At 43.0% G+C, this 17326-nt stretch overlaps 1 protein-coding gene across 1 annotated transcript in view; it reads left to right on the top strand.

Moving 5' to 3' along the window:
* Positions 1-17326, top strand: part of c5 (complement component 5) — a 182741-nt gene that overhangs the window by 21006 nt on the left and 144409 nt on the right. The window contains exons 13-18 of the mRNA XM_060907120.1: positions 7924-8127; positions 8227-8433; positions 10072-10230; positions 10407-10533; positions 14635-14703; positions 15148-15172. Coding sequence (XP_060763103.1) covers positions 7924-8127; positions 8227-8433; positions 10072-10230; positions 10407-10533; positions 14635-14703; positions 15148-15172 — 791 coding nt within the window. The remainder of the gene's footprint in view (positions 1-7923; positions 8128-8226; positions 8434-10071; positions 10231-10406; positions 10534-14634; positions 14704-15147; positions 15173-17326) is intronic.

The following is a 17326-nucleotide window of genomic DNA, read 5'->3' as shown; positions in this document are numbered from 1 at the left end:
TCTCCTGTGTTGAGCCATGTGCCTGTGAAGCGGTTGCTTTGTCTCCCCAATATAGGAGTCCGTGCATTCCTCACTGCACTGAATGGCATACACTACGTTGTCCTGTTTGTGTCTGGGTATTCTGTCCTTAGGGTGGACCAGTTTCTGCTTCAGAGTGTTACTGGGTCTGAAATGTACCGGAATGTTGTGTTTGTAGAAGATCCTCCTGAGTTTCTCAGACAGACCAGAAATGTAGGGAATGACAATGTTCTTGGGTTTGTTCCTGTTATCCTCCTTGTCTGTTCTGTTCCTTTTTCTGCTCTTGAGGAAAGACCAGTTGGGATACCTGCAGTTCTGAAGTGCTTTCTTGATGTGATTCTGCTCCTTCTCTTTTCCCTCTATCATTGTAGGGATATTCTGAGCCCTGTGTTGCAAGGTCCTAATGACCCCCAATTTGTGTTCCAGTTCCTCAGGCCAGGACTCTGCTGTCTACCTTCATCTTAACAACAAAGGACACTCATTTCAGGATTGCAACGTACGCATTTTAGCCAGAGAGGATCGTTGGTATGAGCGAGGAGTTAAAGAAGCCATTTTTGTCAACCTGGAATGGCCATCACTGAACAGAGGTGGGGGTCTAAGACATAATTTATCAGCCACCTACAATGCAGTCCTTGGCACACTTCCCAGACAACTGAATGCACACCAAAACCCAGCTGTTTTCAGTGACTCACAGGAGGACAGAGAGAATCAGCATTCCATTGATCACCCTAATGGGCAATCCATTCATCATCCTAACGACTCTCGAGGCCGTTCACAACCAGCCCCCAGTTGACCCACACCAACAGGATGACTCAATGACACCTTTGATCATCCTAACGACTCTCGAGGCCGTTCACAACCAGCCCCCAGTTGACCCACACCAACAGGATGACTCAATGACACCTTAGATGAGCTTTTCATCCATGAGAGGATAAATACCTGATGCTCCCTACCAGTCAGACAGAACTGAAGAAGCCTTTCGGATGAGAGGTGAAACGTCTTCAAGAATCTTCAAGCAAGTCCAGTTGCTCTCTTTTACCACCCACAGTTGAGACTGTAAAGCATTTACCACTTTGTATTGTTTCCATTCCTTCTCACAACACTTAAGATGTTGAGGGACTGAAGACATCATATGATGAAGCGTTTCAGGTGTTATTGTTTTTTTTTTTCCTTTTCAAAGTTCTCCACACATTCTCTATTGGGGACAGGCACCCTCTTCTTCCATAGCCATACCTTTGTAATATGTGCAGAATGTGGTTTTGCACTTTCTTGTTGAAATATCCCTGGAAAAGATGTCATTGTGAAGGCAACTTATGTTGTTCCAAAGTCTCGTACTTTTCTGCATTAATGCTGCCATCACAGAAGTGTGAGTTACCTTGACTGACATACCACATACTGACAGACCCTGGCTTTTGGACTTTTGCTGGTAACAGACTGGATGATCCTTTCCGAAGCACATGGCATCCATTTCTTCCAAAATAGACATGCAATACTGATTTGTCTGACCATAATACACATTTCCATTGTGTGATGGTCCAGCCCAGATTCCTCCAAGCCCAGAGAAGTTGACAGCACTTCTGCAAATTAATATAAGGCATAGCAAGTTAGTTAATATTTTTGCACAGCAATGTTTTAACTGACATTTGTAGATAACTCCATTCTAGCACTTTACAAAAGTTTGCCAAAGTAATCCCAGGCCCATGTGGTTATATCAGATATAGATTAATGACTGCTCTTGATGCAGTGCTGAGGGATTGCAGATCACAGATGTTCAGTTTAGGCTTGTGCCCTTAGCACTGAAATTCCTTCAGATTCAATGAATCTGTAACACGGTTGTAAACTGTGGGTGGTAGAAATGGGCAACTGGACTTGCTTGAAAATTCTTGAAAATGTTTCACCTCTCATCCAAAAGGCTTCCTCAGTTCTGTCTGACTAATAGGGAGTATCAGATATTTATCTTCTCCTGGATCAGAATCAGAATTCTGATGACCAGCTCATCTAAGGTGTCATTGAGGCATCATGTTGGTGTGGGTCACTGGAGGCTGGGTGTGAACGGCGAGTCATTAGGGTGATCAAAGGATTGCCCGTTAGGGTGATCAATGGCAATCTGACTCTCTCTGTCCTCCTGTGAGTCACCGAAAACAGCTGGGTCCTGGCGTACACCCAGCCGTCTGGGAAGAGTGTCCAAGACCGCCTTGTAGATGTTTGACAAATGATGTCTTAGACCCCCACCTCTGTTCAGTGATGGCCGTTCCAGGTTGACAAAAATGGCTTCTTTAACTCCTCGCTCATACCAACGATCCTCTCTGGCTAAAATGCGTACATTACAATCCTGAAATGAGTGTCCTTTGTTGTTAAGATGAATGTAGACAGCCGAGTCCTGGCCTGAGGAGCTGGCTCTCCTGTGTTGGGCCAAGCGCCTGTATAGCGGTTGTTTCGTCTCCCCAATATACGAATCCATGCAATTATCACTGCACTGAATTGCATACACTACATTGTCCTGTTTGTGTCTAGGTATTCTGTCCTTAGGGTGGACCAGTTTCTGCTTCAGGGTGTTACTGGGTCTGAGATGTACCGGAATGTTGTGTTTGTTGAAGATCCTCCTGAGTTTCTCGGATAGACCAGAAATATAGGGAATGACAATGTTCTTGCGTTTGTTCCTGTTATCATCCTTGTCAGTTATGTTCCTTTTTATGCTCTTTAGGAAAGCCCAGTTGGGATAACCGCAATTCTGAAGTGCTTTCTTGATATGATTCTGCTCCTTCTCTTTTCCCTCATTGAGTCGAAAAGTAGGTACTGGTCTGTGTGTGTGGGTTTCCGGTAGACCTCGATACTAAGGCTTCTGTCTTGTCTAATGTGTACATCACAATCCAAGAAGGCTAGATTATTCCCACTGACATCCTCCCGAGTGAAGTTGATGTTGCTATCCACTGCATTGATGTGTTTCGAGAAAGCTTCCACCTCATGGATTTTGATTTTAACCCAGGTATCATCCACGTATCTAAACCAATGGCTGGGAGCAACTCCTGCAAAAGTGGTCAAAGCTATATGTTCCATTTCCTCCATGTATAAATTGGCCACAATAGGGGACACTGGTGATCCCATGGCGCATCCATGCTTCTGTCTGTAGAAACTTCCATTAAACTGAAAATAAGTGGTAGTCAGGCAGAGGTCAAGCAGGGTGCAAATCTGATCTGTGGTGAGTTTCGTTCTATCCAGTAAGGAGCTATCCTGAAGGAGTTGTTTTCTTACAGATCCGACTGCTTCTGTGGTAGGAATGCAGATGAACAGAGAAGTGACATCGTAGGAAACCATGGTTTCATCTGAATCTATTTTGAGGTCTGCAACTTTAGAAGCAAAATCTTGGGAATTTTTGACATGATATGGTGTATTCCCAACTAGAGGAGCCAAGATGGTGGCTAGGTGTTTAGCAATGTTATATGTGACCAAGTTTATACTGCTGATAATAGGTCTGAGAGGAGCTCCTTCTTTGTGAATCTTGGGGAGTCCGTATATGAGAGGCACGGCTTCCCCAGGGTACAATCTGTAGTAAAGAGATGGGTTGATGGCTTGGTCCTTTTCTAGTTGTTGCAAACAGCTAACAACTTTCCTTTTGTAACCACTTGTGGGGTCCCTCCTCAGTGTTTCATAAGTGGTTGTATCACTGAGGAGACTGGTCATCCTGGAGTGGTAGTCCGCTGTGTTTAGCACCACTGTGCATCTCCCTTTGTCAGCAGGAAGGATGGTGATGTTCCGGTCTCTTTGAAGCACTGTAAGAGCCCTCCTTTCTTGGCTGGTGAGGTTGGAGGGGGGTGCTTTCGCACTGGATAAAGCAGCTGATATCTTCAGTCTAAGTTGTTCTGACTCCGTGTTGGTCAGGTTGTTGTTCCTGATGGCTGTCTCTGTGGCTGTGATGAGTTCTACTACTGGTATCCGCTCAGGTGAAACTGCAAAGTTAAGACCCTTGGATAAGACCTCTCTCTCTGGTTGGGTGAGTACCCTGTCGGATAAGTTCTTCACCCATTTCTCTTCTATGTCCTGTTGTGTAGCCTGGTCAGATTTCTTCCTCCAAGTCAGCCCTTCTGTCTTGCCGGAGGAGGTGGTTTTAGACAGCAATTTTTGAAATTTGCGCATCTGTCGTTCCTTACCTTTGGTGTGTTGTGAAAGCTGTGCCTTCTCAGTGAGATCAGAGACTCGTTCCAAAACTTCACTGGGAAGAAGGGCTGTCAACTCCTCAAACCTCAGTTTAGTCTTGTTCTGGAGAGCATCGATGGTGAAATGTACTTGTCTCACTCTCTCATTGAGAAGCCGCTTCTGGGCTTTCTGCAGGATTATCTCAGCTCTGTGTCCTTTAACCATTGAAAATAGGCGTAGGCTGGTGGGGATAATGTTGGATTGTCGGCATCTCAGGTTAAAACGCAGGTGGTTTCTGTAGTCTGCCAGTTTTCTGGAACACTTCTCATACTCCCGCAGCAGTCAAAGGGGTCTCATCCCAAAATGCGTGGAAACATGTCTGTGAAGATTCTCAATCATCCAGGTCATAGTAAACTGTGGGTGGTAGAAATGGGCAACTGGACTTGCTTGAAAATTCTTGAAAACGTTTCACCTCTCGTCCAAAAGGCTTCCTCAGTTCTGTCTGACTAATAGGGAGTATCAGATATTTATCTTCTCCTGGATCAGAATCAGAATTCTGATGACCAGCTCATCTAAGGTGTCATTGAGGCATCATGTTGGTGTGGGTCACTGGAGGCTGGGTGTGAACGGCGAGTCATTAGGGTGATCAAAGGATTGCCCGTTAGGGTGATCAATGGCAATCTGACTCTCTCTGTCCTCCTGTGAGTCACCGAAAACAGCTGGGTCCTGGCGTACACCCAGCCGTCTGGGAAGAGTGTCCAAGACCGCCTTGTAGATGTTTGACAAATGATGTCTTAGACCCCCACCTCTGTTCAGTGATGGCCGTTCCAGGTTGACAAAAATGGCACACACAACGTAGTGTATGCAATTCAGTGCAGTGATGATTGCACAGATTCGTATATTGGGGAGACGAAACAACCGCTATACAGGCGCTTGGCCCGTATAGCGGTTGTTTCATCTCCCCAATATACGAATCCGTGCAATCATCACTGCACTGAATTGCATACACTACGTTGTCCTGTTTGTGTCTAGGTATTCTGTCCTTAGGGTGAACCAGTTTCTGCTTCAGGGTGTTACTGGGTCTGAAATGTACCGGAATGTTGTGTTTGTAGAAGATCCTCCTGAGTTTCTCGGATAGACCAGAAATGTAGGGAATGACAATGTTCTTGCGTTTGTTCCTGTTATCATCCTTGTCAGTTATGTTCCTTTTTATGCTCTTTAGGAAAGCCCAGTTGGGATAACCGCAATTCTGAAGTGCTTTCTTGATATGATTCTGCTCCTTCTCTTTTCCCTCTAATGTTGTAGGAATGTTCTGAGCCCTGTGTTGCAAGGTCCTAATGACCCCCAATTTATGTTCCAGTGGGTGGTGAGAGTCGAAAAGTAGGTACTGGTGACCCACACCAACATGATGCCTCAATGACACCTTAGATGAGCTGGTCATCAGAATTCTGATTCTGATTCTGATCCAGGAGAAGATAAATATCTGATACTCCCTATTAGTCAGACAGAACTGAGGAAGCCTTTTGGACGAGAGGTGAAGAATTTTCAAGAATTTTCAAGCAAGTCCAGTTGCCCATTTCTACCACTCACAGTTTACTATGACCTGGATGATTGAGAATCTTCACAGACATGTAAACACGGTTGTAACAAACCAGGTACTCACAGATTATGAACTCAAGGTTTTCATGAGCACAATGGAAAAAGACAATGTACAAAAGCCAGGCCAGGTCAATACTGAGAGATCCAAAACAGTAACGAGGGCTAGACAAATTGTGGTCAGGAAACAGGCAATAGTCCAAGAACCGGGAATCAGAAAAACACAGGCAATCTAAACACAAGGGCTAGGCAAATCGTAATCGGAAAACAGGAGAGGATCAAGAAACCGGGAAGCAAGAGAAATGAGCAAACAAAACACAAAGGCTAGGCAAAACGGGAAAAAAACGGAAGGCAAAAAGGGTCATACACAGGAATACAATCAGAATGATGCCGCTCAGTAGGCTCACGAAATGTAGATGCAATACTGTACGATGAACAAAACAAAGGGGTATAAATACAAACGGAAACAAAAAGGTACAGGTGATGGTAATTAGAACTCGGGGGAGCCACTCCTCGGAAGTGGCTCCGGATTGGCTGATGGAGTGCATGTGGTAGTGACTGGTGTGTGAGGCGGATTGTGGGAAGTGGAGTCCTGGGTGTTGGGTGAGCCCGGGAGTGTGACAGAATCGTTGAATGATATTCTGCACTGTAGAGGGTAAACTATCCAAATCCCTAAAGTTATCATGTCCATTGTAGTCCTCAGTCATCATATCAAAATTAAGTGTCCAGAGCCATCTTCCAAGTGTGTCTTTCAACTGTCCATATAGGTCTATCCTCCACAGGAGCAATGTGATCAGAAGTTCCATCAGGATGGATCAGACCGGTCCGAACAGCAGGAGAGGCCAGCATCACTGGTATCTCAGGATTGACAAATAACTCAGACAAACAGAAAGAAAACACAGGTTGTTAGTTATGCCCGTTGTCACCTAATGGTTGTACATTGTTGAGTGCAAGCATGGACTCCAGCAAAAACTAACTGACAACATAACTAAAAGGGAGAGCCAGAAGGTAACACACATGAGGGAGCCCTGGGACATAAAGCAGCCAGGCACTCCAAGATCAACAAACCCAAATGAACGTATAAGAGTGGGGGGGTAGCATCCATACATCCCAGTTTACCAAAACACACTGTGCCAAGAACCCTCCAGATCTACTCCTTTACCTAATAAAAAGCTCTTAATGAAAGGACTGACTAAAAAGATATGTTTTCAGCCTAGACTTAAACACTGAGACTGTCTGAGTTCTGAACGCTTTATTTATATTAACAAATGAAATGAAGTTGACCAAACAAAACATGAAATATATTTTGTTCATACTGTCTACAATGAAATACAAGTCAAAGTAAATTTAGAAATCACTGCTTTCTATTTTTTTTCCATACTGTCTCAATCTTTTCCTGATTTAGGGTTGTATATACACCAAACAGCCATAACATTAAAACCACTTACAGGTGAAATGAATAACATTGATTATCTCATTGCAATGGTACCTGTCAAGGGGTGGGATATACAGCAAGAGAATAGTCAGTTATTGAAATTGATGTGTTGGAAGCAGGAAAAAAAATGGGCAAGCATAAGGATCTGAGTGACTTTGTCAAAGGCCAAATTGTGATGGCTAAATGGCATTGTGATGACTAGGTCTGAGAATCTCCAAAATGGCACATCTTGTGGGGTGTTCCCAGTATGCAGTGGTTAGTACCTACCAAAAGTAGTCCAAGGAAGGACAACCAGTGAACCAGCGACAGGGTCACGGGTGTTGAAGGCTCATTGATTCACATGGGACACAAAGGCTAGCCCATATGGTCTAATCCCACAGAAGAGCTACTGTAGTACAAACTGCTGAAAAAGTTAATTCTGGCTAAAACAGAAAGGTGACACATCATCTTCAAGAACTGACTGTTCTCTTGCTGCCTAATATATCCCACCCCTTGACAGGTGCCATTGTAATGAGAGAATCAATGTTATTCACTTCACCTGTCAGTGGTGTTAATGTTATGGCTAATCAGTGTAATTCAGATGACAAAAAGCTCAAGAATATTATTCAGGTGGCTAGAAATTATTTTCATGGTAATTGAAAATAATTTCTAGACCTTTTGAAACCTTTTAATCAATCTGTCAGGGTCTTAATTTATTTAACATGTAATATCATGATTTTTTAAATGATTTTGTATTTCAGTTTGTAACAGATGATGAAAAATATCCACCAGAGAACCAGGCTCAGCTTAAACTCAGCGCTGTGGCCTACAAGTCTGTCAATCAGCGCTATCTGTATATCAATTTGCCTTCAGATGCCACAGCTTTTGAGGTAGACACGTACGCCGATATCTTAATCCACTTTAATTATCGTCAATATCTTCCACTGAAGACATTCAGTTACCAGGTAAAAGAATGTCAAATATCCAGACTTGTCCAGTAAAGAAAGTGAAGTATTTGGATTATTTTATGCATTTGCATGTTTGTTTAATTTTTTTTTCCAAAGGTCATTTCAAAGGGGAAAGTGATAAAATTTGCCACAGAACAGAAGATAACTGGCCAGGTCCAGAGCATCCAATTTAAGGTGACTTCAAACATGGTGCCATCTGCTCGCCTGGTGGTCTATTATATCCTTTCTGGAGAGGAGAGAGCTGAATTGGTTGCAGATTCTGTGTGGTTCGACGTCAAGGCCAAATGTGTCAACAATTTAGATGTAATATTATAGATTCCATATAATATCATTATCTTTGCTTACTTTATGAAGATGATTAAAAGATTATTATAAATTATATACTAGTGCATCTCAAAAAATTAGAATATTGTGAAAAAGTTCAATATTTTCCATCAGTTATTTAAGAAAGTGAAATTGTTATATATTATAGACTCATTACACATAAACTAAAATGTTTCAAGCATTTTTCTATTTTAATTTTAATCAGTATGGCATACAGTACAAAAAAAACCCCATCTCAAAATATTAGAATATTTCATTTCGAGTTTGAGTAAAACAGTATGAACACAGTGTATCTCTCGGTCTAGTTCAGTACACACAACCACAATCATGGGGAAGACTGCTGACTTGACTGTTGTCCAGAAGATGATCACTGATGCCCTCCACAAGGAGGGTAAGCCACAAAAGGTCATTGCTGAAAAGGGTGGCTGGAAAAGGTGCACAAGCAACAGGGATGGCCGCAGTCTTGAGAGGATTGTCAAGAAAAGTTGATTCAAGAACTTGGGAGAGCTTCACAAGGAGTGGACTGAGGCTGGTGTCAGTGTATCAAGACCCATCACGAACAGACATCTTCAAGAAAGGGGATACAACTTTCACATTCCTAATATCAAGCTACTCCTGAGCCAGAGACAATGTCAGAAGTGTCTTATCTGGGCTAAGGAGAGAAAGAAACGGACTGTTGCTCAGTGGTCCAAAGTCCTCTTTTCAGATGAAAGTACATTTTGCATTTAATTTGGAAATCACGGTTCTAGAGTCTGGAGGAAGAGTGGAGAGGCACAGAATCCAAGGTGTTTGAAGCCCAGTGTGAAGTTTCCACAGTCTGTGATGATTTGGGGTGCCATGTCATCTGCTGGTGTTGGTCCACTGTATTTTATCAAGTCCAAAGTCAACACAGCCATCTACCAGGAGATTTTAGAGCACTTCATGCTTCCATCTGCTGACGAACTCTTTGGAGATGCTGATTTCCTTTTCCAGCAGGACTTAGCACCTACCCACAGTGCCAAAACTACTACCAAATGGTTTGCTGACCATGATATTACTGTGTTTGATTGGCCAGCCAACTTGCCTGACCTGAACCCCATAGAGAATCTATGGGGTATTGTCAAGAGGAAGATGAGAAACACCCGACCCCAAAAATACAGATATGCTGAAGGCCACTATCAAAGCAACCTGGGCTTCAATAACACCTCAGCAGTGCCACAGACTGATCACCTCCATGCCACACCGCATTGATACAGTAATTCATGGTAAAGGAGCCCCAACCAAGTATTGAGTGTATAAATGAATATACTTTTCAGAAGTTGGACATTTCTGTATTGTAAATCCTTTTTTTGATTGATCTTAGGGAATATTCTAATAATTTGAGATACTGGATTTCTGATTTTCATGAGCTGTAAGCCATAATCATCAAAATTAAAACAAAAAAGGCTTTAAATATTTCACTTTACATGTAATGAATATAGAATATATCAAAGTTTACCTTTTTGAATTAAATTATGAAAAAAAGGAACTTTTTTCATGGTATTCTAATTTTTTGAGATGCACTAGTACAAACTGTAAACAACTTGGCAGTGTTATTTAGAATTGCTTGATTCTTGATAATTTTCCCTTCTGTTTCAGGTGAACCTGTCAGCTCAAGATAAGGACTACAAACCTAAAGACAAGCTGACACTATCAGTGAAGACTAAGAGCCTAAACGAAAAGTCACTGGTGGCGCTGTCAGCCATAGACACGGCCCTGTACAACCTCAGAACCAATGACAAAGACCCACTAAACAAGGTTAATATGTGTGCTTCCATTTACTGTATGTCCTTTTGTCAAAAGTAAGCTTTGATCATTTTAGCAAAAATAATTTTTTAGGGTCATGTGTATGCTTGTTATGGATGATGCTTCATGATGACAGTGAGAATGGTGATGTAGCATGTACTTATATTGTGCTGGTGTCATTTTTACAGGTACTGCAGCAATTTGAAAATAGTGACCTAGGATGTGGAGAAGGAGGAGGCCAAAATAACGCTGATGTCTTCAGCCGTGCTGGACTGACTTTTCTTACAAATGCAAATGTTGAGGCCTTCAATGCAGGTAAATATTCAATTTAAATTTAGGAAGCTAGATGTAGATTTAGATCCCCAATGAGTGCAACAGTCGCAACAGTGTTAAGGGAAAAAAACTCTCTGAGACATGAGGAAGAAACAATTAGAAAAACCAGACTCAAAAGGGAACCCATCTCCTGTGTGGTAGCAGACAGTGGGATTATTAAATTATTACACTACAATGGTGCTTGAAAGTTTGTGAACCCTTTAGAATTTTCTATATTTCTGCATATATATGATCTAAAACATCAGATTTTCACACAAAAGTCCTAAAAGTAGATAAAGAGAACCCAGTTAAACAAATGAGACAAAAATATTATACTTGGTCATTTATTGAGGAAAATGATCCAATATTACATATCTGTGAGTGGCAAAAGTACAACCCCGATTCCAAAAAAGTTGGGACAAAGTACAAATTGTAAACTAGACAGGGACACTCTAACGAGTGCAAACCCCGCCTTTTCCCTATTAAAATACATTGGGCGAAAATTTCGAAGTTCTGCCATGACCTTGACCTTTGACCTCCAAAATTTAATGGTTTCCTTCCTGGGTGATTGGCAACACATGTACAAAATTTGGTCCAAATCGATCCATTGGTTCTTGAGATATCTTGCAGACACACAGACAGACAGACAGACAGATACACACACACACAGACTGACGCAGGTGAAAATAATAACCCCTCCGACTACTGTCGGCGGGGTTAATAAAAACGGAATGCAATGATGTGGAAGTTTCAAAATTCCATATTTTATTCAGAATAGAACATAGATGACATATCAAATGTTTAAACTGAGAAAATGTATCATTTAAAGAGAAAAATTAGGTGATTTTAAATTTCATGACAACAACACATCTCAAAAAAGTTGGGACAAGGCCATGTTTACCACTGTGAGACATCCCCTTTTCTCTTTACAACAGTCTGTAAATGTCTGGGGACTGAGGAGACAAGTTGCTCAAGTTTAGGGATAGGAATGTTAACCCATTCTTGTCTAATGTAGGATTCTAGTTGCTCAACTGTCTTAGTTTTTTTTTTTTTGTCGTATATTCTGTTTTATGATGCGCCAAATGTTTTCTATGGGTGAAAGATCTGGACTGCAGGCTGGCCAGTTCAGTGCCCGGACCCTTCTTCTACGCAGCCATGATGCTGTAATTGATGCAGTATGTGGTTTGGCATTGTCATGTTGGAAAATGCAAGGTCTTCCCTGAAAGAGACATCATCTGGATGGGAGCATATGTTGCTCTAGAACCTGGATATACCTTTCAGCTTTGATGGTGTCTTTCCAGATGCGTAAGATGCCCATGCCACACGCACTAATGCAACCCCATACCATCAGAGATGCAGGCTTCTGAACTGAGCGCTGATAACAACTTGGGTCGTCCTTCTCCTCTTTAGTCCGAATAACACGGCATCCCTGATTTCCATAAAGAACTTCAAATTTTGATTCGTCTGACCACAGAACAGTTTTCCACTTTGCCACAGTCCATTTTAAATGAGCCTTGGCCCAGAGAAGACGTCTGCACTTCTGGATCATGTTTAGATACGGCTTCTTCTTTGAACTATCGAGTTTTAGCTGGCAACGGCGGATGGCACGGTGAATTGTGTTCACAGATAATGTTCTCTGGAAATATTCCTGAGCCCATTTTGTGATTTCCAATACAGAAGCATGCCTGTATGTGATGCAGTGCCGTCTAAGGGCCTGAAGATCATGAGCACCCAGTATGGTTTTCCGGCCTTGACCCTTACGCACAGAGATTCTTCCAGATTCTCGAATCTTTTGATGATATTATGCACTGTAGATGATGATATGTTCAAACTCTTTGCAATTTTGCCCTGTCGAACTCCTTTCTGATATTGCTCCACTATTTGTTGGCGCAGAATTAGGGGGATTGTTGATCCTCTTCCCATCTTTCTTTCTGAGAGCCGCTGCCACTCCAGGATGCTCTTTTTATACCCAGTCATGTTAATGACCTATTGCCAATTGACCTAGTGAGTTGCAATTTGGTCCTCCAGCTGTTCCTTTTTTGTAGCTTTAACTTTTCCAGCCTCTTATTGCCTCTGTCCCAACTTTTTTGAGATGTGTTGCTGTCATGAAATTTCAAATGAGCCAATATTTGGCATGAAATTTCAAAATGTCTCACTTTCGACATTTGATATGTTGTCTATGTTCTATTGTGAATACAATATCAGTTTTTGAGATTTGTAAATTATTGCATTCCATTTTTATTTACAATTTGTACTTTGTCCCAACTTTTTTGGAATCGGGGTTGTATGTGAATGTCTAGGATTAGCAGTTAATTTGAAGGTGAAATTAGAGTCAGGTGTTTTCAATCAATGGGATGACAATCAGGTGTGAGTGGGCACCCTGTTTTATTTAAAGAACAGGGATCTATCAAAGTCTGATCTTCACAACACATGTTTGTGGAATTGTATCATGGCATGAACAAAGGAGATTTCTGAGGACCTCAGAAAAAGCATTGTTGATGCTCATCAGGCTGAAAAAGGTTACAAAACTATCTCTAAAGAGTTTGGACTCAACCAATCCACAGACAGACACATTGTGTACAAATGGAGGAAATTCAAGACCATTGTTACCCTCCCCAGGAGTGGTCGACCAACAAAGATCACTACAAGAGCAAGGCGTGTAATAGTCGGTGAGGTCACAAAGGACCCCAGCGTAACTTCTAAGCAACTGAAGACCTCTCTCACACTGGCTAATGTTAATGTTCATGAGTCCACCATCAGGAGAACACTGAACAACAATGATGTGCATGGCAGGGTTGCAAGGAGAAAGCCACTGCTCTCCAAAAAGAACATTGATGCTCATCTGCAGTTTGCTAAAGATCATGTGGACAAGCCAGAAGGCTATTAGAAAAATGTTTTGTGGATGGATGAGACCAAAATAGAACTTCATTCTCATCTCATTATCTCTAGCCGCTTTATCCTTCTACAGGGTCGCAGGCAAGCTGGAGCCTATCCCAGCTGACTACGGGCGAAAGGCGGGGTACACCCTGGACAAATCGCCAGGTCATCACAGGGCTGACATGAATTCTGAATTATACCAGCAAATTCTAAAGGAAAATGACAGGACACCTGTCCATGAACTGAATCTCAAGAGAAGGTGGGTCATGCAGCAAGACAATGACCCTAAGCACACAAGTTATTCTACCAAAGAATGGTGAAAGAAAAATAAAGTCAATGTTTTGGAATGGCCAAGTCAAAGTCCTGACCTTAATCCAATCGAACTGTTGTGGAAGGAACTGAAGCGAGCAGTTCATGTGAGGAAACCCACCAACATCCTAGAGTTGAAGCTGTTCTATATGGAGGAATGGGCTAAAATTCCTCCAAGCCGGTGTGCAGAATGATCAACAGTTACTGGAAATGTTTAGTTGCAGTTATTGCTGCACAAGGGGATCACACCAGATACTGAAAGCAAAGGTTCACATATTTTTGCCACTCACAGATATGTAATATTGGATCATTTTCCTCACTGATCAAGTATAATATTTTCTCATTTGTTTAACTGGGTTCTCTTTATCTACTTTTAGGACTTGATGATGGTTTAGGTCATTTATGCAGAAATATAGAAAATTCTAAAGGGTTCACAAACTTTCAAGCACCACTGTACACAGGTGTAGAAGAGGAAGGGATGTACTAAGGGCTTTTCAGTATGAATCTAATGAGCAGACTGTGAATAACAGTTCTTGGATTAGAACTGGACAGTCTTTATGATTACAGCAGCAATTCTTAGACAGTACAAATCCACAGTATCCAGGTGAGATTATCCATTAATTAAAGGGTAAATCTTCACCATAAACTGATTTTATTTTATTTTTTTTAGCAAGTATCAGGATGAATAGGGCATTACTGGCATGTCCTGGCAACCATTTTAGGCCATTATAGCTGCTGTTTTGTTTAACAATGATTATCTGTAATTTTATTCATTCATTTTTCACTAAACACATTATCCTGGTCTGGGTCAAGGTCCCTGAAACATGGGTGTGATTTGATTAAAGTACAAGAGCAAACCGAGAAAGGAAATACTTTCTAGGATTGGTGTTTAGTAAAGGAGCTGTCTTTATTTTACAGATGAGACCTGCACAGCTGTGGTCAGACCCAAACGCTCCACGCTTTCAGTCATGGAGATGGAAGAATATGGTCAGCCTTTGTGTGTGCTCGGTTTGATTAAAACCCATCTCAGTAATTGTTAGCTCATGAAAGATTTATTTATTGAATGCCTTCTAACAGCAGCATTGGTTCTGTCTAATCAGCACAGGGGGGTGTCAGCAACTGAATACGCTTTGAGTTTTTACTTCAAAAGGTAAATGTAGACTTCCTCTGGGACTGTGTTGCTTGCTGTTGACAAGATAGTTAATAAGTTATAATGTTTTCTACCATTATACTCAAAGTTATTGTGACTCTGCAGAAGTACTGTGACACCCCACCTCACCCCCCTCCCAGGAATCAATAGTACATCTGCCAAATCTCATCACTAAAGCTGCTCTAAGAATGGATTTCAATGAATGAAACTCTTATGAGCACTGTGCACAGCACTGAATTTAATATATTTAATCAAAAATCATTTGCTGGGGTATTTTTCAGCCAATAAATACAATAAATACAAACCATGCTGTTAGGCTTTTGCCCGTAGTCAGCTGGGATAGGCTCCAGCTTGCCTGCGACCCTGTAGAACAGGATAAAGTGGCTAGAGATGATGAGATGAGATGCTGTTAGGGTTGCTGGAGGTGTGATGAATTAGGACCCAAAAGCAGAACATGCACACAGACAGTAATCCAAGAAGCGTAGTAGGTTTAATCCAGAAAGAGGCGTGGCAAAAATGTAAACAAACTTGATTAAGAAAACAATAATGGAAATAGTCCAGGTATAAAAAAAAATGTGAAATTTGACTTGAAAAAACGAGGCAGGCAAAGACATGAGAAAACACTTGGAGGAAAAAACATAAACTCTCGATGCAAAAAAAAACTGGCTAGAGTCTACATACGAGACGTTCTGGCACTGTCTGTGGCTGAGAACAGCATTTAAAAAGGCAGCAGTGGTAATCAGAAAGTGAATGCAGGTGAGCGCTCGGGGAAGCAGGCAGTATGGAATTCCCGTCCCAGATCCGGATCGGAGCTGATGTGGAAGATCCACAAACTCAGGAGCGGATGTCCGGGGCAGAGCGTGACAGTACTTCAATGAGCGCCTCCAGGCACTTTAGGAAGATCGTCAGGGTGTTGCCAGTGGAAGTTAGTGATGAGGGTTGGGTCCAAGATGAACCTGGTGGGGACCCAACTTCTCTCCTCAGGACCGTAACCTTCCCAGTCCACCAGGTACCGAAGTCCTCTGCCTCGCCGCCGCACCTTCAGCAGCTTTTTGATGATGTAGGCTTTGCTGCCATCTATGAGCCTAGGAGGAGGAGGGGGTTTGGAGGGTAGGGACAAAGAACTGGAGACCAGAGGTTTCAACTATGATACGTGGAACGTGGGGTGAATGCATTGCATGGTGAGTGGTAATGCCAGTTTGATGGAACGTGGATTCCTTACTGATGAGGAAGGGTCCTACGTATCTGGGAGCCAGCTTGTGGGAGATGGTTCTGAGAGGCAGATGGCGCGTGGAGAGCATGACTCGTTGCCCCACCTGGTAGATGGGTGCCTTAGAGTGGCGTTTGTCAGCCTGCCTCTTGGATGCTAGGGTGGAGCGTAGGAGTCTTCTCCGGGCCAACGCCCACGTCCTCCTGCAGCAGTGTATGAAGGTCTGGGCTGAGGGTACACCAACCTCCTCCTCTTGGTTGGGGAAGAGTGGTGGTTGGTAGCCTAGGGAGCACTGGAAGGGTGAGAGACCTGTGGCAGATGAAGGCAGAGTATTGTGAGCATATTCAACCCAAGGTAGGTACTTACTCCAAGAACCGGCATCCCTGGACACTATGCACCTGAGTGCCACTTCCGAGTCTTGATTTGCCCGTTCTGCCTGGCTGTTGTTTTGAAGGTGGAAACCTGATGAGACTACAGTAGGCCCCAATGAGTTTGCAGAAGGCCCTCCAGAACTGCGCATTGAATTGAGGACCCTGGTCGGAGATGATGTCAGAGGAGAGTCCGTGTATGCGGAAGATGTGGAGGATGAGTAGTTTGGCAGTTTCTTTAGCTGTGTGAAGCTTCGGCAGGGGGATGAAGTGGACTGACTTAGAGAAATGGTCAATGACTGTGAGAATGCGTGTGTTGCCACCTGAGTGGGGGAGTCCTGTGACGAAGTCCAGGGCGATGTGTGACCAGGGTCAACGAGGAGTCGGGAGGGGTCTCAGCAAGCCAGAAGGGGGTCAATTGGCTGTCTTGTTCCGGGCACATGTGTCGCAGACTGCCACAAACTCCTGGACATCTTCCTTGATCGATGGCCACCAGAAGCATTTATTGAATGAGTGCCAGGGTTCAAGCAGCTCCCGGGTGACAAGCCAACTTGGAGCCATGACCCCACTGCAGCACCTGGGTTCGCACAGAACAGGGAACAGATGGTTATGTGGTATATTGCTAGAGTTACCAGCCCCGGGGTCCTGCTCCAGGGCCTTCTGCACTAACGTCTTTACCTCAAGTAGGGCGGCCCCCACCAGACAGCATGGTGGGAGGATGGTTTTGGGCATTCTAGACTCCTCCTGGTGGGAAGAGAATATCCTGGACAGGGTGTCAGGTTTGCCATTCTTGGAGCCTGGGCGGTAGGAGAGCGTAGGAGAGCGTGAACCAGAATCGGGAGAAGAACAGAGACCATTGGGCTTGACATGAGTTGAGATGTT

Source organism: Neoarius graeffei, chromosome 24 (genome assembly GCF_027579695.1).
Source record: "Neoarius graeffei isolate fNeoGra1 chromosome 24, fNeoGra1.pri, whole genome shotgun sequence".
Lineage (NCBI taxonomy): Eukaryota > Metazoa > Chordata > Actinopteri > Siluriformes > Ariidae > Neoarius > Neoarius graeffei.
The sequence above is the reverse complement of the archived record's forward strand: the minus strand, read 5'-3'. Positions and strand labels throughout refer to the sequence as shown.